This window comes from Halichoerus grypus, chromosome 10 (genome assembly GCF_964656455.1).
Source record: "Halichoerus grypus chromosome 10, mHalGry1.hap1.1, whole genome shotgun sequence".
Classification (NCBI taxonomy): domain Eukaryota; kingdom Metazoa; phylum Chordata; class Mammalia; order Carnivora; family Phocidae; genus Halichoerus; species Halichoerus grypus.
Window position 1 is genome coordinate 138,329,491 of NC_135721.1, and position 22,834 is coordinate 138,352,324.

The 22,834-nt window shown below is 63.3% G+C and overlaps 1 protein-coding gene across 16 annotated transcripts in view; it reads right to left on the reverse strand.

Annotated features, from left to right (window-relative positions):
* The window catches only part of KCNQ2 (potassium voltage-gated channel subfamily Q member 2), a 54,417-nt gene continuing 31,583 nt past the window's right edge, over positions 1-22,834 (reverse strand). For 2 of the 16 annotated variants that reach the window (XM_036084880.2, XM_036084862.2), the window contains 8 exons: positions 21,641-21,670; positions 17,698-17,751; positions 14,097-14,320; positions 13,406-13,514; positions 12,906-13,037; positions 10,663-10,770; positions 4,647-4,770; positions 1-4,265 (listed from right to left, as the gene is read on the reverse strand). In XM_036084880.2, the coding sequence (XP_035940773.1) occupies positions 3,561-4,265; positions 4,647-4,770; positions 10,663-10,770; positions 12,906-13,037; positions 13,406-13,514; positions 14,097-14,320; positions 17,698-17,751; positions 21,641-21,670 (1,486 nt within the window). In that variant the 3' untranslated portion in view covers positions 1-3,560. The remainder of the gene's footprint in view (positions 4,266-4,646; positions 4,771-10,662; positions 10,771-12,905; positions 13,038-13,405; positions 13,515-14,096; positions 14,321-17,697; positions 17,752-21,640; positions 21,671-22,834) is intronic. The other 14 variants (XM_036084946.2, XM_036084919.2, XM_036084909.2 and 11 more) reach the window with 10 other exon arrangements.

Below are 22,834 nucleotides of genomic sequence, written 5' to 3' on the forward strand. Positions count from 1 at the left end.
TCCCTCTGCACACCGTGTTTATTTCAAGGGCTCGTGACATCAGAGGGTGGGACGCCGTGTCATCACTCTGGTCTTGCAGTGTGACATCAGGGACAAGCGCCCGCCGCTCTGTACATTATTTACAATTTGGGGAATACGAAATAGATACAAACATCAGCATTTCTACAAAGGCCTCCCAGGGGCCGTCCACACCTCTGGGCTTCAAGAAGCATCTAGAAACGTCTCAGGGCCGATTCCATCCACAAACAGCACAGGCGGGGGGCACCTGCTCTACGGAGTGCCCCCCGAATGTGGGGGCCGGCAGAGGAGAGGATGCCGCCCCCTTCTCTCCTGTGTTAATGTGTTGAATCCGTGACCACCGGGGGACTCCAGCCTAGTACGAGGGGAGAAGGTCAGTTAAACTAAACCACCGTGTTAAAGACGCCGACCCCGCCTGGCTGGCACGTGCGCTCTGGGCTGGGGAGCTAGGGCTGGCCGCGGTGCACGTCCCGACCTCCTGCTGGGCTTCCAGAGAGCAGCCCCTGCAGTGTGGGGTCCCGGGGCCTCCGAACAGGGGCTTGAGGTCAGTGCCGCAGAGGAGGGGACGACTGGCCTCCCATAGGGAGGGGAAGGGTGGGCAGGCCAGGGGGAGCCTCTGCCATGTGGCCAGGACCCCTCCGTCCTCCAGGGAACCTAGTGAGGCCACGGCTCATGAGTTTACGTGACGATGGGGAGATGTGGGGCCACAACATGCCAGGGAGGGAGGGGACAAGGAGGGCAGAGGGAGCCAGCCAGGGCCCCAGGGTCACAACCGGACACCCAAACCTCCCTGGCCCAAGCCATGTCGTGGCATCCAGCTGACCAGAGGCTCTGGACAGCTGCTGGGCCAGCAGAACCCCAGCCAAGGGCCACCTGTCACTCAAAGTTGCTCATTCCTTGGAGCTTAAAGTGGGCAGACCCAGACAGAGATCAGACGAGGGCCACCGCCATCAGGAACGCCATGTGCGCACATGAGGACAAGTGTGTGTGGGTGCGCACATGCGTGTGCACATGTGTGAGCTGAATGTGAGCACAGGAGTGTGGGCTTGTGGGGGGCGCAGACTCCAGCCCAACCCTTGTCTTAGGAGACCTTTGCTGCACCTGCCAAGGGGTGACAACTGCCCTGAGCCACACTCGCATCACACACACGCCCCCCACACGTTCCGTGGAAGCACCAGCCTCCTTCTGCTGTTCTTCTCCGAAGGGGGGGCCCCAGGGCAGGGACGCACACTGCTCAGGCCTGGGTCTGCACGTCCCAAGAAGGCGTCTCTACAACACCATCTCCCCAAACTGTGCCCCTAGACCAGCCTCCCTTCCAAGGAGTCAGAGACTCCACGCAGGAGACCTCACACCCTCCCGTGGATGCAGGACCTGCCGGCGGGCTAGCCCGTCCCCCCGGCTGCAGCCTGGGAGACCCCCCCTGCCCATCCAAGGCCAGCTCCTCAGCCTCCGGGGCGCACGGCACAGGGAGTGTGTGGGACAGCAGTCTTTCTGTGGGGACGAAGGGCCCCTCTTCCCAGGGCCTGAAGCCCCCGACTGGGGAGGGGTCCCTGTTGCTGGCACCGCGGCTCTAACTCTCCCAGGGCCTCGAGAAAGCCTGGCCAGAGCTGGGGACGGATGTGGTCGTGTCACCCCATGGCTCATGCCCTGCCCGGGGGCCTGCAGCCCGAGTCCCCCATGGTGGGAGGGTGAAGGGGGCTGAGCCCAGAGGGAGGCAGTGATGGGAGGACCACGACACACAGGCCACACCAGGTACCCACGTTATCCGCACAGGCAGGGACTTTTCTCATCACTGTGAGGCCCAAAGCCAGAGAAACACTGCCCTCAGGAACAAGGTTCATCCGTGCGAGGGAAAGCCAGTGTGGCCTCCCTTCCAGGCCACGGGGCCACTTACTTCCACGCCTGCCCCTCCCGGAGGCTGGGAAGGGGGACATCCTCGTGCTGGGGCCCTGACATGAGCAGCGGTTCCCAACTCTGAGCCTATGGCTTCCCACTCTGGGCAAGGATAGGCCGGCCCAGCCTCTGGCTGCCCGTCAGGCAAGGAGGTGCCCATGGCAGGACCCGGGGTGTTCTGGCAAGGGGAGGGGGCAGGGCCTACAGCCGTGGTCCCTGCCTGGCCAACAGACATCACTCCAGGACCCCATGCCCAGAGCCCAGGACCCTCAGATACAGCTCTCCACACCCTTCCCAGAGGACAGGACCGACTCTCTCACTGACCACTTCTGGTCCAAGTCACAGCAAGGCTGTCCCAGGAGCTAGTTTTCTGGGGAAGTCGTTCCGTAGCGGGCCTCGCTGCGCCCAGCCCTAGTGCACCAGAGGTCACTGCCTCAGAGAGAGCGTCAGGCCCCCAGACTTACGGTTCCCAATGCCAGATGCCCCCCACACCGACTGCTGAGGGCCCAGAAAGGAGATCCCAAAACTGCTGTCCCTGGGGTCGAGGTGCCTACCACAGGAGAGATGGGGGCCCTGCTCCCTGAGGCCCAGGGTGGAGATGGGCATCCCTTACTCCCAAGAAGTCACAGCCAAGGGACAAGTCAGTGGAGAGCAGGGGGGCAGATGGTCAGCCCCAGTGGGGACAAAAGAGGCTTCCTACAGGATAGAGCTGCTTCAGCTCCGCGGAGGGAGGGAATCTCACCAACCCCTGAGGGGCTTTGAAGGCTTTTCCCAGGAGTTAGAGCATCATCATCCAGCCCTGGGTCCTGCCAAGGCACCAGTGAGGGACCACCACAACCCGCCTGGCCCTGGGACCCGGAAACAAGATCCCAGCCCAGGGGATGCCCCCAGCACGCTCCCTGCACACGGGTCTCCATTTCAGTGCTGGCCGTGGCCTGGTGGCCAGAGCCCAGCCTGAGCAGAAGAGAGAGAACACGGGGATGCCCATCCCCAGATCTCCTGTGGCTGGGGGATCCTCCAAGCACCCTCCTCCAGAAGACTGTGGAGCAGCCCCTCCCCCCAGGAGCCAACGCTGGGAGGTCCTGAGGCCCCACCGTCTCCTCTCCAGGCCAGCATCCTGGACTTGGGATTGGCTCAGAACCCGGGGTCGGGGGGAGATGGCGCTGACCAGCAGCTCTCTGGAAGTCACCCATCACGCCTGACTGCCCTGCGTAGACTAGCGGGGGCAGGGACGGAGGGACAAGGACAAGCCACGCCCCAGGGGCCAGCGTACCCCCTGCCGCCATAGCCACAGGCCCAGGTTCCCTCCCCACCAGGCCTCGAGGCCACCCATCCTGCCCCCTAGCTACCACCCTCACCCGGGCCCTGCTCCTCGGCCCCACGCCTCCCCCCCACCGGCAGGGGTCTGTCCTCAGCCATCAGCCCCGCTCACACCCGGGCCAACGGTCTCAGAGTGGGCACAGTCGGCCTGGCTGCCCCTTGTTAAAAAAGAACTTTTGTCAGCCTGCAGTGCGTGAGACCAAGGAGCCCCCCGCCTGCCTGTCGCCTCGCACAAACCCCCCACCCGTGTCGCTCTAAGGAAAGGGCCCCGGAGAGTCCCATCTGCAAACCTGGAAGGCCAAGAGTCAGGGAGAGGCCGGCGGGCAGCCTCATTTCCGGGGCCCGGCCCAGCCCACGTCGCCGAAAGGGCCCTCCCCAGTGGCGGAGCGCGGCGGGGGCCCGCACGGGGTGCAGAGGTCCGAGTCTGTGTCCGACTCGCCCTCCGCGATGTAGGGTCTGACTTTCGCGCAGGGCGCCACGGCCGCGTAGCAGCTGTTGAGCGCGTCCAGGTTCTCCTTGGACTGGGAGATGCTGAAGCCGCTGAAGGAGCGCTCCAGCTCCTCGTGGTCCACAGACGGGATGGAGATGGACGTGTCGCTGTCCCGCAGGGCGCCCTCGTGCCTCAGGAACTCCGTGCTGGCCCTGTTGCCCCCACTGTAGGCAGACAGTGACCGCTCGTGGGCAGGCGGGGGCGGGATCCTCACCAGAGAGCCGTGGTCCCCCACAGGGGAGGTGCCGTGGCCCTGGCGTGTGTGGCATTGCTGTTGCCACGAGGTGGAGGGTGGACACTGGGCCGGAGGCCCGGCTGGAGGCGCCGAAAAGTTCTTCTGGCCCCCGGAACTGGCAGAGCGGATGAGCTTGATGATGCAGCCGTTCCTGTCCCCGTGCTCCCGGCTGTCCTCGGGGCTGTGGTACGGCGGCGCTGGTTCTGGCTCCTTGGCCCCAAAGTAGGCCTCCGTCTCCGTCGGGGGGATGCCCATGCGCTGCATATAGATGTTCACCAGGAAATCCAGCTTCTTCTCCATGGACAAGACCTGCAAGGGGAGCTGCTGGACCAGGCCTGGCGCTCTCCAGAGGTGGGGACCCCGGGCTGCTCGTTGGGGGGGCCCGGGCTGCTCCCGGGAGATGGGGGGACGCTGGGCTGTTCCCCGGAGGTACAAGGACTCCAGGTTGCCCCCCACAGAGGTACGGAAGCAGTGGGAAGCAAACGCAGCAGGAGCTCAGCCTCTGACCCCTCCCATCAGTGTGTGTGGCCCCTTCGGGTAAACCCCACAGCTCCTTTCGTTGCTTCCCAGAAGCAGACCCCGAGTGCAAGGTCTTATGCATGGCCCCTGAGGACCAGCTCCCAGGAGAGGGCAGTGGCCCACCCTGGAGCTCCAGGACCTGCCTGCAGGGTCCGTCTCGGCCCCTCTTACCTGCTTCTCCACCTTCCCCAGCCGGCCCATCATGCTGGGGTCCTCGGGCAGCTCTGCCTCAGCCGGACCCTTGGTGCGGTCCTTGTCAGTGATCGCTGGGCCCCGCCCCACGATCTGGTCCACTCTGCCGGGAAGAGACCCCACCCCCCAGCATGAGCTTGGGTGGGCACGGCGGGGCCCGTGGCCCTCTCCTCCTGGGCCAGGCCACGGCCCCCCAGATCCAGGCTCCAGGCTGAGCCCAGAGCCGACCAGGGGGGCAGCAGGGTGCCAGGACAGGTGGACATGGGGCACCTGGTCTCACCCTGTGCTCTGAACCTGAGCTCCTGTTCCATTCCAGTGGGCTGGCACATTAGCAAGGAGTAAAGTGGAGGGATTGGGACCACGCACCCCTCAGCTCCCCTCCCCCATGCCCTGCCCCCACCTCTGAGCTTTACTCCTACACAATGTGCCACGTGGTCCTCAGCCCAACAGGGGTCTGGGGAGGGCAGAGTGCCACGTGTGTGGCAGGAACAGAAGCAGATGACCAGAGCCACACCTCCATGCACACCAGATGGGGGAGGGGCACGGACCAACACAGGAAACCGCCAACGCACCATGGAGGGGGCAGACAGAGCCACTGCCAACCAGGGGGAGTCTGTGTGCTTGCTGCACGTGAGCATGAGCTGTGTGTGCTTGCTGCGTGTGTGCACAAGCCGTGTGTGCTTGCTGCACGTGTGTGCGTGTGTGTGAGCTGTGTGTGCTTGCTGCGTGTGTGCACGAGCCGTGTGTGCTTGCTGCACGTGTGTGCGTGTGCATGAGCTGTGTGTGCTTGCTGCGTGTGTGCACGTGAGCGTGTGTGCTTGCTGCATGTGTGCGCATGAGCTGTGTGCTTGCTGTGCATGTGCGCATGAGCGTGTTGTGCTTGCTATGCGTGTGCGCGTGAGCTGTGTGTGCTTGCTGCGTGTGCACGTGAGCTGTGTGCTTGCTGCACGTGTGCGTGTGAGCGTGTGTGTACTTGCTGCGTGTGTGAGCTGTGTGTGCTTGCTGCACGTGTGCACGTGAGCTGTGTGCTTGCTGTGCGTGTGCGCGTGGGGGAGCTGTGTGCTTGCTGCGTGTGCACGTGAGCTGTGTGCTTGCTGTGCGTGTGCGTGTGAGCTGTGTGGGTTTGCTGCGTGTGTGCACGTGAGCTGTGTGCTTGCTGCGTGTGTGCGCATGAGCTGTGTGTGCTTGCTGCGCGTGTGCTGTGAGCTGTGTGTGTGCTTGCTGCATGTGTGAGCTGTGTGTGCTTACTGTGCATGAGCGTGTATGTTCTTGCTGCGTGTGTGAGCTGTGTGTGCTTGCGTGTGTGAGATGTGTGTGCTTGCTGTGCATGTGCGTGTGAGTGCATGTGTGCAGTGAGCTGTGCGTGCTTGCTGCGCATGTGCACGTGAGTGTGCCTGAGCTGTGTGTGCTTGCTGCACGTGTGCACGAGCTGTGTGCTTGCTACACGCATGTGCTGTGTGCTTGCTGTGCATGTGTGCACACGAGCTGTGTGTGATTGCTGCGTGTGCACGTGTGTGCATGTGAGCTGTGTGTGCTTCCTGTGCGTGAGCCGTGTGCTTGCGTGTGTGTGCATGTGTGTGTGTAAGCTGTGTGTGCTTGCTGTGCGTGAGCTGTGCTTGCTGCACGTGTGCACGTGAGCTGTGTGTTTGCTGTGTGTGCACGTGAGCTGTGTGTGCTTGCTGCGCGTGAGCCGTGTGTGCTTGCGTGCGTGTGCATGTGCTTGCTGTGCGTGAGCTGTGCTTGCTGCACATGTGCGCGTGAGCTGTGTGCTTGCTGCACATGTGCACGTGAGCTGTGTGTGCTTGCTGTGTGTGCACGTGAGCTGTGTGTGCTTGCTGTGCATGTGCACGTGAGCTGTGTGCTTGCTGTGCGTGTGCGTGAGCTGTGTGTGCATGAGCGTGTGTGAGTGCTGTGCATGTGAGCTGTGTGTGCTTGTGTGCGTGTGCATGTGTGTGCTTGCTATGCGTGAGCTGTGCTTGCTGCATGTGTGCGTGTGAGCTGTGTGTTTGCTGTGTGTGCACGTGAGCTGTGTGCTTGCTGTGCATGTGCATGTGAGTGTGTGGGCTTGCTGCGTGTGTGCACGTGAGCGTGTGTGCTTGCTGCGCATGTGAGCTGTGTGTGCTTGCTGCGCGTGTGAGCTGTGTGTGCTTGCTGTGTGTGCACGTGAGCTGTGTGTGCTTGCTGTGCATGTGCGCATGAGCGTGTGTGTGCTTGCTGCATGTGTGTGTGTGAGCTGTGTGCTTCCTGTGCATGTGTGTGTGAGCGCATGTGTGCACGTGAGCTGTGCGTGCTTGCTGTGCATGTGCACGTGAGTGTGCCTGAGCTATGTGTGCTTGCACGTGTGCACGAGCCGTGTGCTTGCTGCATGCATGTGCTGTGTGCTTGCTGTGCGTGTGTGCACATGAGTTGTGTGTGCCTGCTGCGTGTGCACGTGTGTGCACATGAGCGTGTGTGTGCTTGCTGTGCGTGTAAGCTGTGTGTGCTTGCTGCGCGTGTGAGCTGTGTGTGCTTCCTGCGCGTGTGCATGTGAGCTGTGTGCTTGCTGTGCATGTGCGTGAGCGCATGTGTGCACGTGAGCTGTGCGTGCTTGCTGTGCATGTGCACGTGAGTGTGCCTGAGCTATGTGTGCTTGCACGTGTGCACGAGCCGTGTGCTTGCTGCACGCATGTGCTGTGTGCTTGCTGTGCGTGTGTGCACGTGAGCTGTGTGTGATTGCTGCGTGTGTGCACGTGTGTGCATGTGAGCTGTGTGTGCTTGCTGCGCGTGAGCCGTGTGCTTGCATGCGTGTGCATGTGTGTGCGTAAGCTGTGTGTGCTTGCTGTGCGTGAGCTGTGCTTGCTGCACGTGTGCACGTGAGCTGTGCTTGCTGTGTGTGTGCGTGAGCTGTGTGTGCTTGCTGCACGTGTGAGCTGTGTGTGCTTGCTGCGCATGAGCACGTGAGCTGTGTGTGCTTGCTGTGCATGAGCCGTGTGTGCTTGTGTGCATGTGCATGTATGCGCATGAGCTGTGTGCTTGCTGCGCGTGTGCACATGCATACAAGCTATGTGTGCTTGCTGCACGTGTACATGAGCTGTGTGCTTGCTGCGTGTGTGCATGTGTGTGCATGTGAGCTGTGTGTGCTTGCTGTGCGTGTGCACATGAGCACTGTGTACATGAGTTGTGTGCTTGTGCGTGTGCGTGAACTGTGTGCTTGCTGCACGTGTGCATGAGCTGTGTGCTTGCTGTGCGTGTGCACGTGTGTACATGAGCTGTGTGCTTGCTGTGTGTGCGCGTGAGCTGTGTATGCTTGCTGCGCATGTGCACATGAGCACGTGTGTACATGAGCTGTGTGCTTGCTGCGCGTGTGCATGAGCTGTGTGCTTGCTGTGCGTGTACATGAGCTATGTGTGCTTGCTGTGCGTGTACATGAGCTGTGTGCTTGCTGCGCATGTGCGTGAGCTGTGTGTGCTTGCTGCGTATGTGCACGTGTGTACATGAGCTGTGTGCTTGCTGCACGTGTGCACGTGTGTACGAGCTATGTGTGCTTGCTGCGCATGTGCATGAGCTGTGTGCTTGCTGCGCGTGTACATGAGCTATGTGTGCTTGCTGCATGTGTACATGAGCTGTGCTTGCTGCGCGTGTGCATGAGCTGTGTGCTTGCTGCGCGTGTGCGTGAGCTGTGTGTGCTTGCTGCACGTGTGCGTGAGCTGTGTGTGCTTGCTGTGCATGTACGTGAGCTGTGTGGGCTTGCTGCGCGTGTGCGTGGGCTGTGTGTGCTTGCTGCACGTGTGCATGAGCTGTGTGCTTGCTGCGTGTGTGCATGAGCTGTGCTTGCTGCATGTGTACATGAGCTATGTGTGCTTGCTGCGTGTGTGCATGAGCTGTGTGCTTGCTACGTGTGTACATGAGCTATGTGTGCTTGCTGCGTGTGTACATGAGCTGTGTGTGCTTGCTGCGCGTGAGCACGTGTGCACACGTGTGCTGTGTGAACGCAGGTGCGGGATGCGGAACGCTGCTGAGCTCGTCTCAAAGAGGCCGTGGGTAAGAGGCAAAGGAGGTTTCTATGTGGGAGGGGGATAGCAGCTGGGTCCTGCGCAGCAGGAAGGGCCACCGCTGCGGTGTGGGCTCCTAACGCTCCGCGCCAGAGACCCGCATGTTACGTGGGAGCTCAGAAACAAAGACCCTGGCTGTCCACAAGCTGCTGGGTCAGCCACTCCACGCCTGCTGGGCGCACAGCGCTCCCCCCCGGCTGAGGCCAGGTAGCCCCCGCCTGTCTCTGGCCAGGAGCCTCAAGCACAAGGCCCTCCTCAAGTTTCTGAGTGCAGGAGGGCATGGCTCCCACACGCTGGCAGGCGCCCTGTGAGCTGGCCGGGGCCAGGTCTCGGCGTCCTTCCTTACCCACAGGCCGCCCTGTTTGCCTCTGGTGGGGAGTGGGGCTTGGGGTGGCTTTTTCTTTCTGTTGCATGAAGCAGAAGAGGGGTTGGGACTTGCGTCAGCCATGGTGCAGCCTCATGCTCTACGGAGCTGCATGCTTGCCTCATGCACCAAGGACAAGGAGCGATGGGGGACAGCGGGGGGACCCTCGGGCTCCAAGCAGACGCCAGTGGAGAATGGAGAGGGAGAAGGGTTCTCTGGTGTTTCCAAGTGTCCACACAGTCCAGGCATAAGTGCTCAGCGCCTTCACCCCTGCCACATGACGGGCCACCTGCCTGGCTGGTCCCCCTGGGAGCCTGGAGCTGCCGCGGGCAGGGGGTTGGGAAAGGGCCCTCCAAGGGGCCTGGGCCATCCCTCCCCAAGGCCTTAGGCGGAGGAGTCAGGTTTAACCCCCATGTGCCCACACTGTCCTTCCAGCCCCTTCTGTGTGACTAAGTGTGTCCTCTGGCCACAGCGGTCCAGAGGCCTGGGAGGCCCTGAGGGCTGCAGGACCTTCCCGGCTCATGGCTCTGAGGACCCAAGTGCCACCCCCTGCCACAGAGCCCAGGAGGATGGGCTTGAATCTCAAGGCTGGAGAACACGAACCAGCAAACACTGTCTGAGGCTGCCCTGGGTCAGGCCTGCTCCCCCAGGGACTCCTTTCTCATGGAAGAGCCACCGGGTTGAGATGTCCAGTGTGCTGACCCTCAGCCTCACATGCAGAAATCCTGGCACACGGGGAAGATGGGTCAAACACACCAGTCCCTCCACCAGCCAGCTTGGACCCAGTTGCCAGCATCCCTGCTGGCCTCTGGGATGCTCTTGGGCCCCTCTGCCCTCGCCCTCCTCCCTGCCCCAGGGGCTCTGCTCTCCCCCAGCTGACCAGACCTGTCCAAGGGGCACAGGTCACAAAAGTCATCTGAATCTCCCCAGGAAGGCAGGAAGGCCCTGAAGCTTGAATTCGTCACTACAGAAGCTACTTCTGCTAACTCACCACCTAACCGTGCTCTCGCCTTTCTCTCTGCCGGTCAGCCGGGACCAGCTCCAGTGATGCTCATTCCGATGGCCGGAAATAAAGCTCCAAAATTCTCGGGCATTCCCTGGGAGCCTCGCCCATTGCTGGGCACCTGGCAGGGACTTTCCTATTTATTCTTCACGACAGTTCAAAGGCAAGAGAAGCAACAGGACCTGCTCAGATCCATGGAACCGCCCAGGTCAGCCCCACTGAGGGGAGGGCGTCGGGGGAGAGCCCCGGAGGGGCTGGGGCGGGAAGGACTCCACCAGCCATGGAGTCCCGCGGCTCTGAACACATCTGATCTTCACAGTGGTGCCCCTCTGCTTCTGCCCAGGAAGCACCCCCCAGGCAGACGTCACTCGGGATGTCCACGGAAAGGAGCCCCCCATGGCAAGCTTCCCCAGACCCTGCAAAGAGGAGCAGCTCAAGGCCACCCTGACACCGCCTACCCGGGGCCCACGGGGCGCAGCCTTCCCCCCGATGCTGCTCTGTGTGGAGATGCAGGGCAGGTGTTGCCGTCATGTGGCCTGGGGCGAAGGGGGCTGGCCATTCCACAGAGACAAGGCGGGAGAGGGTTGGCATCCTGACCTAGGTGAATACTGGGGTGACTCTCTCGGAGGGGCCGTGGGTCCTTTGGTGGGGTACTTCTTGTGCCGGGGAGTTGAAGGGGGTGGGGGGCCCACAATCATATCTATCCTGGCGAGTGAACAAGAAAAGAGACACCAGCAAATGCATCGTGAAGAGCACGGAAGGGGAGTCGGCTGAGGGACGCTGCACGCGGAGTGCAGTGGCCGCGACGCCCGCCTGGCTGGGGCGGCACCCGATCTGTCCCGTGTGCGGGCGAGCGCGGGACCGGGGAGCTGCCGCCTCACGGCCGGGCCCAGGCCTGCCGTGCGAGCAGGTGTGTGCACGGGAGCCGCCGCGAAGGACAGCCGTGACGCTCTGCCAGGGAGGGGCAGAGCACCCCGGCTCCTTGGGGTGGCCCATTTCCGTTGCTTTTCCAGACAGAAAGCGGGGAGAGGGAATGTTTAGGACAGAAGAGCCTGGTGAACAAAATCTGCCTCCGTGAGAGAGATGTGGGAGCAGGCCCAGCAGCCGAGACACGCGCTGCTCTCTCACACACACAGCTGGGCGTGTGCACGCTCACGCGTGAGCACACACATGTGCACGCACACAGGCTCGCACACTCGCACACATCTGCTTGTATGTGCACAGTGGCGCACATATCCGCTCACACGCTCGCACAGACCGCACACATCTGCTCACACGCAGGTCTAGCCGATGCTCTGGGGAGGACAGTGAGCGACTGGCTTCCTAGCCTCAGTCCGTGTGGAGGAAGGGGTCCCCGCCCCACGGGAGCAGCTTCGGGCCCAGAGGGACCCCTCCTGGGCGTCCCACTGCAGGACTGGGGAAGCACCCCAAGGCAGGCGCACACTGACCTCCCCAGAATGAGGACTACACTACCCAGGAGCTGGGCTGACCCTGAGGATTGTCCCCTGACCGTCCAGACCTTCTCCCAGCCGGGGCCCAGGCTTCTGGGGCAGACAGCCTGCAGCGGCCCAGTCTGAGGGACCCTGGGCAGGGGAGGGAGCGTTGACTGGCAGAACCATGGGACCCACTTCAGGAGAGACCCGTAACAACAGCCCTGTGGGCTCCTCACAGACCCCACAAACACACGTGCACGCACATACTTTTTTGGATGTGGCAGAGGGCACACACTTCTGAGCACGTGTGTATTTGCGGTACAAGTGTGTCATGGACGTAGAGAATGCTTGTATGTGGGCATGAGGCTGGGCGTAGCTGCGTGTGCACGTGTGTCCATGTGTGTGCGTGTATCCATGTGTCTGTGTGTCCGTGCATGTGTGTGCGTGCGTGCCCATGCATGTGCCAGCATGTGTATCACACGGGGGTGGACACGTGTCCTGTGTGCCTGTGTGTACACGCCTGTGCCCGCGTGTGCAGCTAAGTCCGGGAGTGAACAAGCCTGTCCTCACACCCACGGCTGCACACAAGCAGAGCGGTGTGTGCCCGGCCGTCATTGGGCCTCAGACGTGCGTCCCAGCCCCACTTCCTGCTGGGGGAGTGGGGAGCCCCCCGTGAGGCAGGGACGTGGACAAGCCTCTCTGTTCCCGTGTAGTGTCACTGCTTCCTGATGGGGGTCACGAACCCGCAGCCTCATCTCCTGAGAACAACCCCATCCCCAACACACACGCACACAGGTGTGCACGGCTCACACATACATGCATACATGGCACAGCACACAGAGGCACATGCACACACCACACACATGCATAACATGTGTATGCACGTGCGTGCACCCGGCACACGCACACATACACGTGTATGCACACACATGCACCCATGCATGTAACCACAGATACCCGAACACGTGCACACACGTGTGCGCATTCACACAATACACACGTGCACGCGTGTGCATTCACACAGTACACGTGTGCCCGTGCATGCATGTGAATGCACACACACATACACGCTTGCCCACTGTAGCAGGGGCAGGGGGGTGAGAAAGGAGAGACAACAGAAATATTCAAACAAACAGACCACATGAGGACACAGCAGGACGCCCACGTAGGGCCGGTGTGGGGCCAGAGAGGAACAGCCCGGAGGCGGCAGCAGGTAGGGCCGACCACCGTGTCCTCACAGCCTTGTCCACCATCCCCCCTCTGGGGGGGCAGCGCGTGGACCCCCACGCTGCACCCCACCCCTGTGCTGGTCCCTGAGGGACACCACCACACTGGGGCCACACTGGCCCAGAAGGACCCCGCCTCCATGCCCTGGGGCTGGGCAGGCGGGGGGGGGGGGGCTCTTGCCTGGACTGCAGGTTTTTGATGCGGGACAGCATGTCCAGGTGACCAGCCGAGTATTGCTCAATCACATCCATCACGTCGTATGGCCGCAGGCTCTCTTTGAACTTGCGCTTGGACACCAGGAATCGCATCACGCTGGGGGAGCACAACTGTGAGCCCTGGGCTGGCCCCTGCCCTGGGCCCCCCCAGCATCTCCCAGAGCATCCACCAGAGGACTCGTCACAGTGATCTGGCCCAGCCACCCACCTGCCACATACACAGGCCACTCCTGGGCCTGGGGTGCAGACAGACCCTCGTCTACCCGGGACCCCTGCGGGGGCGGCTCCTGGCTGCCCCCTCAGAGCCTCGGTGCTCCACACCCAGGAGGGGCAGAGGACAGCCATGACGGGAGGGGCCACGGGCGCCATCACCAGCCCCCAAAGGACCCGCACCCCAGGGACAGCGGACAGCACCCTCCTGGACTCTGTGGGGAGGCCCCTTGCCCTGGACACTGAGTGCCTCACCACACGGCCCGGATGCTGACTTTGAGGCCCGGGGTCAGATCTTCGGTCACAAACTCGCAGTTACAACTCTTGTTGTCTTCTGCAATGTCCTCCCCAGGGAGACTTGCTTCTAGGTGGAAGGAGACACGGCCCATGAGGGGCGGAGACACGGCCGGGGACCGAGGGGGCCACAGCACATGCTCATCGGGGACAGCGTCAGGGAAGCCTTCCGGCACTCTGGAAACCTGCCCTCTATCCTGCCGAGGCCACGAGGAGAGGCCCACGCGATGGCTGAAAAGTGGACGAAGGGCAGACCCAGTGTGCTACGGCCATAGGAAAAACAGAACATCAGCCCGCCATAAACAGGCGTGAAGCCTGATTGGCGACCCAGTGTGGAATCATCTGGAAACAGGCACACACGGCGTGTGATTCCACGTGTGTGAAATATCCAGCACAGACTGGTGGTGGCCGGGGGCTGGGAGGGTCTCCTCCGGGGCATGGAATGCTCTGGAACGAGAGAGGGGGTCTCTGCTCAACACTGTGAATGTGCTCACTGCACTGAGATGTTCGCCTGAAAGTGGCTGGTTTTATGTTACGTGACTTCACCTCAAAAAGAAAAGGAAAAGGGGGAGCCGCTGCTCAAGGGGGTTGCAGGGCTCCCAGTGGTGCCCGAGGGGCAGCTGGACCGCGGGAGGGCAGCGGCCTGACCCACCTTCTGAGTTCTGTCGGGACGCAGCACCCTTAATCCGGAAGGCCTGCCGAGCCCGGCTGCGGTCCCCGAAGCTCCAGCTCTTGGGCACCTTGCTCGGACTGTCCTCCAGACTCTGGTCGGCACTGGGTGACCGCCGGACGGTCTGGGCCTGCGGGGACCCCTTTCCCTTGGCAGCCACGCCTCGGGGGCTGGAGAAGACACGGTCTTTCAAACTGACCTTCTGACTGCTCCCACGAGGACCGACAGGAGGGCGGACACACACAGAAAGACAGCAAGAGAAATCACTCTGGAAAGAACGCTCACAGCTGACGCCTACACGTGGGGGTGGGGGCAGGGAGACAAGGAGCGCAGGCGGGTGGGCGCTCCGAGGGCCACTCAGGGGCTCAGCCTGGCTGGGGAGGTGGTCAGTGGACACTTAAATCACTTTCGGTGCTACGGAAAGGTGTCAGAGTCCTCTCCACACGGTCCTGTCAGGCCTCCCTCTCCAAGGTGACATGAGGGCCCCCAAATGCCCTGCAGGTCCCCCTGCCCGTCCCACCACACCGCACACCTGCCCCCGCAGCAGCCCCCTCCCCCTGCTGCCTGCCCCAGGGGCTGGAGGGGTGAGGTCTGCAGCTGACCACTGGCCTCTGCCAAGCCCCGGGAGCCCCCTGGAGGAAGGGTTTGGGTCGGGAGCAGGAGCATGGGCGTCGCGGAGGGGGTGAGGGCCTCCTGTGGGCTCCGCAGCGTGGGCCCGTCCAGCTACCCTGCACCCAGGGCCAGCACAGCCTCCACACCCACACACAGGATGTGACCGGGTGTGGGACTGAAGGCCCACGCTGCCAGAGGGACGGAGTGGACGCACCTCCCCTGCCGGCCGCCTCGCTGGAATAGGCCTTGCTGGCCCGAGGCCACTGGAAGGGGGCAGCCCTGCCGGCCACAGCCCTGCAGGCGTCCTCGGGCCCCCGGCCCCGGCCCCGTGTCTCTTGGAAGCTGTGAAGATGGGTCTGGTACCCTCTGGGCAGCAACTGGGAGGCACGAGTGGGTCATGATGGTCCGGGCGCAGGTCAGGCCCGGGGACCCAGCAGCCACTCGCTTCCTCCCCCGGACAGTGTCCACTGTCTCAGAGCAAGGCTCTTGTGACCTGCACACCTGCTCACACCCAGCCACAGGCAGGAGCCACAGAACTTCCTGGAACAGCCTCCAAGCCAGGCCTCGTGCTGCCCCGGGCTGTGCGACAAGCCTGCCCGGAGGCCCAGTGGGGTCTCTGCTGTCACTGGGAGGCCGCCATCACCTGCTGACCCCTCAGACGTCGCCAGACCCCCGTGTGGCTCCCCTGGGTCACCGCCTCCATCGACCCCAACCAGGACCCACAGCCGAGACAGGTCCCTCGGACGGCGCAGACATGACTGGCCACGGAGAAGAAGTGGCCAGGGGCCTGGTCTATCCCGCCTGGACACTGCAGTCCCAGCCAGTGCCCTGTCCCTCCCCCCGGGCAGCGGAGATGGTCCCTCTGCTAGATCGAAGGTCTCGTGGGACAGGGAAAAAGGGAAGAAAGGAGCCCCCAAGAGCCGGCAGTCGGCCTCAAGTGAGGATCCCACTCGGGAGTGGGGCAGACGTCTGCTTGCTCGGGACACTGGCCCCAGGCCCGTAACAGCACAAGGCCAAGAATGGGCAGATGGGAGCTGAGGGACGCCCAAATCCAGGTGTGCCGCGGGGCCCTCGGCACAGATGACCTTCTCCTTCCCAGTGGAGAACAACACCTGGTCCAGGGAGACCACGGAAGCCATGGCGCCCCCAAGCCCCCAGGCGCTGGACCCCACGCAGCTGCCTCGAGGACGGAGCCACAGGAAGGCCTTGCTGTCCCAGCCCCTGGAAGGCCCAGACCGGGCAGGGGCGCTGTGCCGGAGGAGGTCACCGTGTGGATGCCTGAGCTAGCTCAGCTCAGCCTGCAGACGCCCAGCCCCCGGCCACCCAGACCAGCCCCACGGCCAGGTGCCCACGCAGCTCCTGCTCCCACAGGTGTCCAGGGAGGGCTGCCCTAACCTCACAGGCCAAGGACAGAAGCAAACAAACACGAAGGATGGGGCTCTGGCCACCTGCTGCAGGGGAAAGAGCCCTCGATGAGACCACCATGTGTGTGAAAGGGGCACTTTCCTGCCATCTGCACTTTGGCGTTCACACGGGACTGGGGAGCAAGTTCGGGAGGGCCTGGGGGAGAAAGCCAAGCCCCAGCCTTTCCTCCCCCACCTGCCACCCTACAGCGAAACTCTAAACACCCGGGGCCGGCTCTACAGGGACGGGGCGAGTGGGAGGCCCCACCTGCCATCGACCACACCTGGGTCTGCACAGCCGGGGCCCGGCTCAGCGGTGAGGGACCCAGCGTCCTCTGGGAGAACGGCCCTGCCCACACTGGACCACGGATGCCCAGGGCAAGTGCAAAGGACAGAGTGACATTCGTGGGACTTACACACAGCAGGGCTGAGCTTGGCCCGGCCTCCTGGACTGGCCGTGGGCACCTCAGGCCCTTCTGGTCCCAAGCAGCCTGACCACAGCCCCTGACCCAAGGGCCAGCGTGCGGCCCCACAAGCTCTGTAAAGCAGGACAGCTTTTGCTGGGGCCCCAAGTCTCCACTCCTGCGGCTGCAAGTCTCCCCCAAGCGCCTACCTCCGGGAACACACAGGCAGCGTGGACAGGTTGGGGGAGGCAGGCCTCCAAGCCCCTCTCCGGGAGAGGACTCAGAGCATGCACAGATGCAGACGGACAAGCATGCTGCCGCCCGGGGGCCCTGGTCCTGCCGCACAGCCCCTCCCCACGCCCGCCGCTCGACACCATTGCTTCCAGGGCCGGCGCCGACCGCATGCACAGGACAGGCGGACACAGCTGCCCACACGCGGCAGGGCTACACACTGCACTGGTCAGGGAGGGGGGCAGGCGGGAGGGAGACGGGGGCGGGGGGCCCAGAGCAAGCAAGAGGACAGACGCTTCCACACACCCGACAGCAGACGTGGACAGAGAAGTGGAGGTGCGGACAAGGAGCCCACGGTGCAGAGGGCTGGGGTGGGGGTGGCTTTTCTACCGTCCCGTCTCCAGTCCGCCCTAAACCAGGCCTGTAGTGGGAAGGGGGAGCCGAGGGCCTCTGGCTCTGTGGCGTGTCTGGTGTGTCAGGACCGTGGGGAGCCCGGCACACGCAGGACGGAGCTGCCTCCCGCGGGCGAGGCGGCCGGGCCAGGGTGGCCGTCCTCGGGTGCGTAGTAGAGGTGCTAGACTGGCGAGCCCCGGAGAAAGGGCTCCCCAGAGAGCGACGAGGACCCCAGAAGCCCCCAGCGCCCGTTCTGGGCTTCCGAGCCCCTGGCCGGCCCCCCTCCTGCTTGGAGCAGGGCATCGTTTGGCTTGGGGAGAAAGGCATGTTGGTGCGGCCGCACCACGGTCAGCCGGAGGCCGTTTGGAATCACGGGGAGGTCGCGCTGCCAATCAGAATTGGGGCCTGGGGGGCCGGGGGAGGGGGGCGCCAGCCTCGCCCTCGCTCATCTAGAACCTCTAGTAAGCAGAGTGTTTGGCGCGGGAGGGGAGGTGGGGAGCCGTGCAGCAATGGTCGGTGCGTGCGACACGCCCGCGGTACCTAGAGTGTCCAGGGCAGCATCCACACAGGGACTCTCTGCACGGTCTGCCTTTACTGGAAATGAGGAGAGCACAGTTAGTCCTGGCAGACGGGCGGACAGGACGCACGGGCCCACCCGCAGGGCGGCTCTGGGCTCAGGGTCCACCAGCAGCACTTGGATCTGAGCAACGACACTGAGAGGGCCGCACATAAAGTCTCCCGCCGGCCTGGAAAAGAAAACAGTGCCCTATTTTTGGAGAAAAAAAAAAAAAAAATCCCGGTTTTTTTTTTCCTCCAAAAATACCTTTTCCTTCCAGAGTCAGAGTTTTGGGCCATGTCTTTTTAAAGATGTATTATTTTTTGCTATATTCATGCCAACAAAAAAATAATACATGGGCAAGACTTTGCAAAAGGCTGGTTGTAGATGGGCAGGATTCCGGAAAGCACACATTTTAGGGAGGAAAAACGTGCAGTCTGGTGTCACAAACCAGTCACCAAGGCTCCGCCAGGCCCCACCAGCTGCCCTCGGAAGTGGCCTCAGTTTACCCTGGAGGGAAGCTCAGGAAAGCGGCCTTGGGGGTGCGTGGATCTAAGGGGACTGTGGACGTCGGTTCCCCTGGGGCTCGGTGCTGAAGCCCTGGGCCGGCGGGCCGCACCTGCCGGCAGCTCCTTAGGAAAGCCCCCCAGGGGTCCACACTCCCCGAGAACCTGCCCCGGAAGGCCCGCGATCTGTCTATGCACCAGCGCGTGCACATTTCTGAGCAAAACTAAACACACAAGAGCCTTTCGTTTTCCTGGAGCCTCCCTCCCGCCCTCCACCTCCACAGCTGTTGCCGAGATAGCCGCCCTCACACCGTGGGTCCGAGGAACCAGACGCACCGACGCCCCCCCGCCCGCCCCGTGGAAACCAGCTCCAGGCCTCCGTGCCCAGCGTCCACACAGGTAAACGCTGGTGGCACCTGCCAGCACCCCAACAGGACCTCACCAGCCACTAGAAAGGACACGCTCTGCTAGTCCCACGGGGTGAGCAGGTCAGGCTCCTCTGAGAGAGCTCTGTGTGGCCCGGGGGGCTGTGAGGGCCACGCCCCCCCCCACGAGCCACCATCCCCTCCAGGGGGGACTTCCTCCCTGCAGGGTCCTCCCGGGTAGGGACCTGGGGTCCAGCTGTATCAGCAAGCACTCTCACGTGGGGGTGAGCGTCCCTGTCACTCAGTATCCCCTGGACCCGACCCCCCACCACCCAGCAGCTCTGGCTGCTCACAGAAGCCCCTCAAATTTGGGGCAAATGCTCTTTCCCAAGGCACACCCTCACGTCAGCCACAGTCCCACCACAGCTGAAGACGGGGACCCTCGTGCTCCCCCTCCCAGGGCTCCGCAGGCCTGCACACGGCCCCCCCACACCACCTGGAGACTCTGTCCAGGGAAAGAGGACGACGGGGGGATGGTCTCTGCCTCCAACACCTTAGAAGGGCTCCAGCTTTGAGCAACCCCCCAACCAGCCTTGCTGTCTCTCCCAGCGCAGACACGGGGCCTAGAAGCACGACCCAGGGCCCCCCAACGCCCAATCTCCTGGGGAAATGTTCCCGCCCCCCGAGTCTCAGAGCCTGAGGCACGGCTAACTGTACTTAGCGAAAACTGACACAGTCCCACGTGGCCAGTGGCCCCTGGACGGGGCAGTGTACCCAGAGAGCCCGACCAGAGCTGGAGGGAGCTGGGCTGCCGGCGCCCACAGCCTCCCTGAGCACGGCCCCATGGGCTCGAGGGGGCAAGGACCCCCAGCTCAGGGGCTTTTCCTGCCCACAGAAGCCGACAGCAGGGCCCCGAGAGGGGCGGGCAGGCCAGCCCAGGGGGCCTGGGGACCACGTGGGTGGAAGGGCGCCCACAGACACTCCCCAAGACCAGACTGAACAGACAGGCACTCGGACACAGCACACTGCTGCCTTCGACAGAGGGACCCACACGGACACGGGGGCAAAGCAGCTGGAGAACGGGGGTCTCCTCCAGGCACAGGGGGAGGGGCAGTGAGAAACGGGGTGGGGCAGAGGGCAGGCCGGAGACACACCCAGAGCAGCACAGCCCGAGACCCGAGGCCTGCCCCCCACACCCTGACCCTGACCCAGACGGCCTTGGCCTGACTCCAGCACAGCCTCGTGGGTCCTGCCCAGCCAAAGGACCCCCACACCGCTGGGGCGCATGCCCACCATGAGCCCAGACCGGGAGGGGGCCTCTCGGCAGCTGAGTGAGGGTCCCTGTGCCCACCCCATCCACCTGCCCAGACCGTCAGCGCCAGCAGGACCCTGGGGTACAGGTGGCAGGCAGCGGCCTGGCCACTACCACCCGCCCACCATGGGGTGGGGGGCAGGGGGGCCGGGGGGAGCACACCCCCATGAGCACTTCCCAGAGCAGGGTCCCCTTGCCCAGCAGCCCTGGGACAGACCCACCCCCTCGTGGGCCCCAGTGGCAGAACAATTTCCTGCATCCCTACTATGCACCAGCTGCCAGAGAGAGGGTCTGCGGCTGCCCCGGGGGATGGGACAGAAATGCCGCCCTCCCACACCCAGCTGATAAGTGTGCATCCCAGGGCCTCAGCCCAGGGATGCCAGGAGGAGGGCTGGGCCAGGCTGGTCCTCGGGGAAGCCACTGGGTCACAGGCAGGCAGGGACACACGACACACGGGGAGGAGACAGAGGAGTGGTGTGCGGAAAGCAGGGAGAGGGGAGCCACAGAACGTACCGGAGAGCCCGGGGGAGGGCTCCCGTGTGTCCTCACCTTGAGTCCTGCTTTCAGGGTCAGCCACCTCCTCCCCAAAGACAGACGGACGTGAAAGGGGCCCAAGAAGGGCAGTGACAAGATTAAAGGCACTTGGGGGGGCAGGCAAGAGTGTCCAAATTGGGGGGAGGGCAGGAGAGAGAGAGAGAGAGAGAGGCTGAGACGAGGGTCGTGGGGAGGGCAACGAGAAGCCGCATCAGGCCGGGGGGCCTCGGGTGGACGGGGCAGAGCCGCGGGCCCGCCTCCCCCGGGCTCAGGGTGCGGCACGCAGAAGCGCCCAGGGGCCTGAGGAAGTGGAGGCAGCCCCCTGGTCCCCCACACGCCAGGCGGAGCCCGGCATGCGTTTCCCACTCCCCCCAATGATGAGCACAGAGCTCTCTATGCCGGGTAAAGCAGCTTGGCCCCCTGGCAGCTTTCTGAGCCTCTGTGAAGGGTTCGTCCCCGTTGCTCCTCTGGCTGGTTCGGGGCAAAAGCAGGGTCACTCTTTTTGATTCCAGACATAGGCTGTCAGTCCCCTTTGGGGCACTCGGGGGACGGAGGAGGGTAGGGCTCAGCCTAACTCCAGCTCCACAAACTGAGTGGACAGCTGAGTCGCCTACGGTCCAGAAGGGCACTCACGGAGGGCAGCCGGACTCTGGCCCGGGGTCGGGGGACTGGGTGCTAGGGGACCCCGGGCTCAGAGGACTCAGCACAGTGACACACACGCAGGCTGGGGTCCACCAGACTTGCCAGTCATGAAATAGCCAGGATTTTCCCTTAAATACAGGGAAACAGCAGATGGCTGTCCGCCCTTCTCTGCCCGCAGATACGGCCCCGGTCTCTAGTTAGCCTGACAGCTAACCCACCTGCAGAGGCTGGGCAGGCAGACACAGCACTGGGGGGGTCCGTCTCCACCAAAGAGGCGGGATACAGGGCTTGAGAGTCTGGCCCTGACCCGGAGTGGGGGTGTTCACAGATCTGCTGCCTTAGGGCCCCAGGCTGGGCGGGCGGGCGGGCAGAGGGACCTGCCCTTCGGCTGCCCCACCCTGGAGCAGTGGGACAAGGTTGCTGAGCACAGGCAAAGTGATTTAAGGGCCCACAGCGCGGCCGGCGGGGTCCAGACACACAGTTTCACACGTGGGCACGCACAGACAGGGAGGGACCAGCACGGCTCATGGCAACGTGCCCGGGCAGCAGGGGGCAAGCAGGCACTGACCTTGGAGAGGGCTCCGGCTGAGGCTCCTTCCTTTAAACAGAAGCGACAAAGCAGTTAGCAGCAGGGCCGCCAGGCACCCACCACGGTCCGCCCCACCTGGCGCCCACCTGAGGCCCACGCACCCCGAGAGCCCCTGGAGGGCCCGAGGAGGCAGGCCTGCAGGAGAGAGGGAATTCTGGAAGTGGTTATGGCCCCAGGTTTTAAGGAGAATCACCAACATTAACTAAGTTTCACGGAGGAAGTGAGCGCAGACGGAAATGCTAACAGAGTCCGGCTTCCACAATCCGTGTTCGGGACAGACAGCTGCTCCGGTTCTTCCACTGGGCTTCACGGGATCACTCTCCTCCGCGTGGCCACAGCCCTGGGACCGCGCTCAGCCCACCCTGCCCGTGGCTTGATGACGCCAAGTGGCAACGTTCATCACGAACAGGAATAGAAGGATGGAGGCTGGGACTGCACTCGGCGGATCCCCAGGACGACTGCAGGGGAGCCCGAGTGGGCTCTTCGGGGCACCGCCGAAACCTTTGCAGAGCACCTGGTGTATTGATGCCACTGGCCGAACGCCTGTAACTGAGGCGGCAGGAGGGCGTGCCCACACGTCCTGCTTGGGGCTGGGGTCCCTGAGGACCAGCCCCAACCTCCTGGGCTCCCCTTTCCATGCGGTCCAGGGACACGGTGTGCAAAGGCTTCCGTGGGAACCCCAGCCCTGCGCTGCCCCATCCCACAGCCGCCCTGACCTCAGCCGCCAAGGGCTGCTTGCCGCGCATCCCTGTGTGTCCCTGGGACCACAGATCCGGTGGCTCCAAACAACGGGAATTTCCCTCTCAGTCCGGAGGCCAGCAGTCAGAAATCCAGGTGCCGGTCAGCAGCCCCCTCCCCGCCCCCAGGGCTGGAGGGTTGGGTCCCCCTGCCTCTCCCAGCCCCTGGGGTCCCGGGCGCCCCTGAGCTTGTGGCCAAGTCCCTCTGGTCTCTGCTTCCTTGTCACACGGCCTCTCTTTTGTGTCTGTCTTTTCAGGACGGTGTCATTGGGTCTAGGGCCACCCTAATCCAGGGTGACCGCATCTCAAGATCCTTAACTACATCTGCAAACCTTCCCTTTCCCCAAATTAGGTCCCATTCATGGTTCCAGCGCATGGACATATCTTTTGGGGGCCACCATTCAACTCACTACATTCTATGCCCCTTACACCCCAA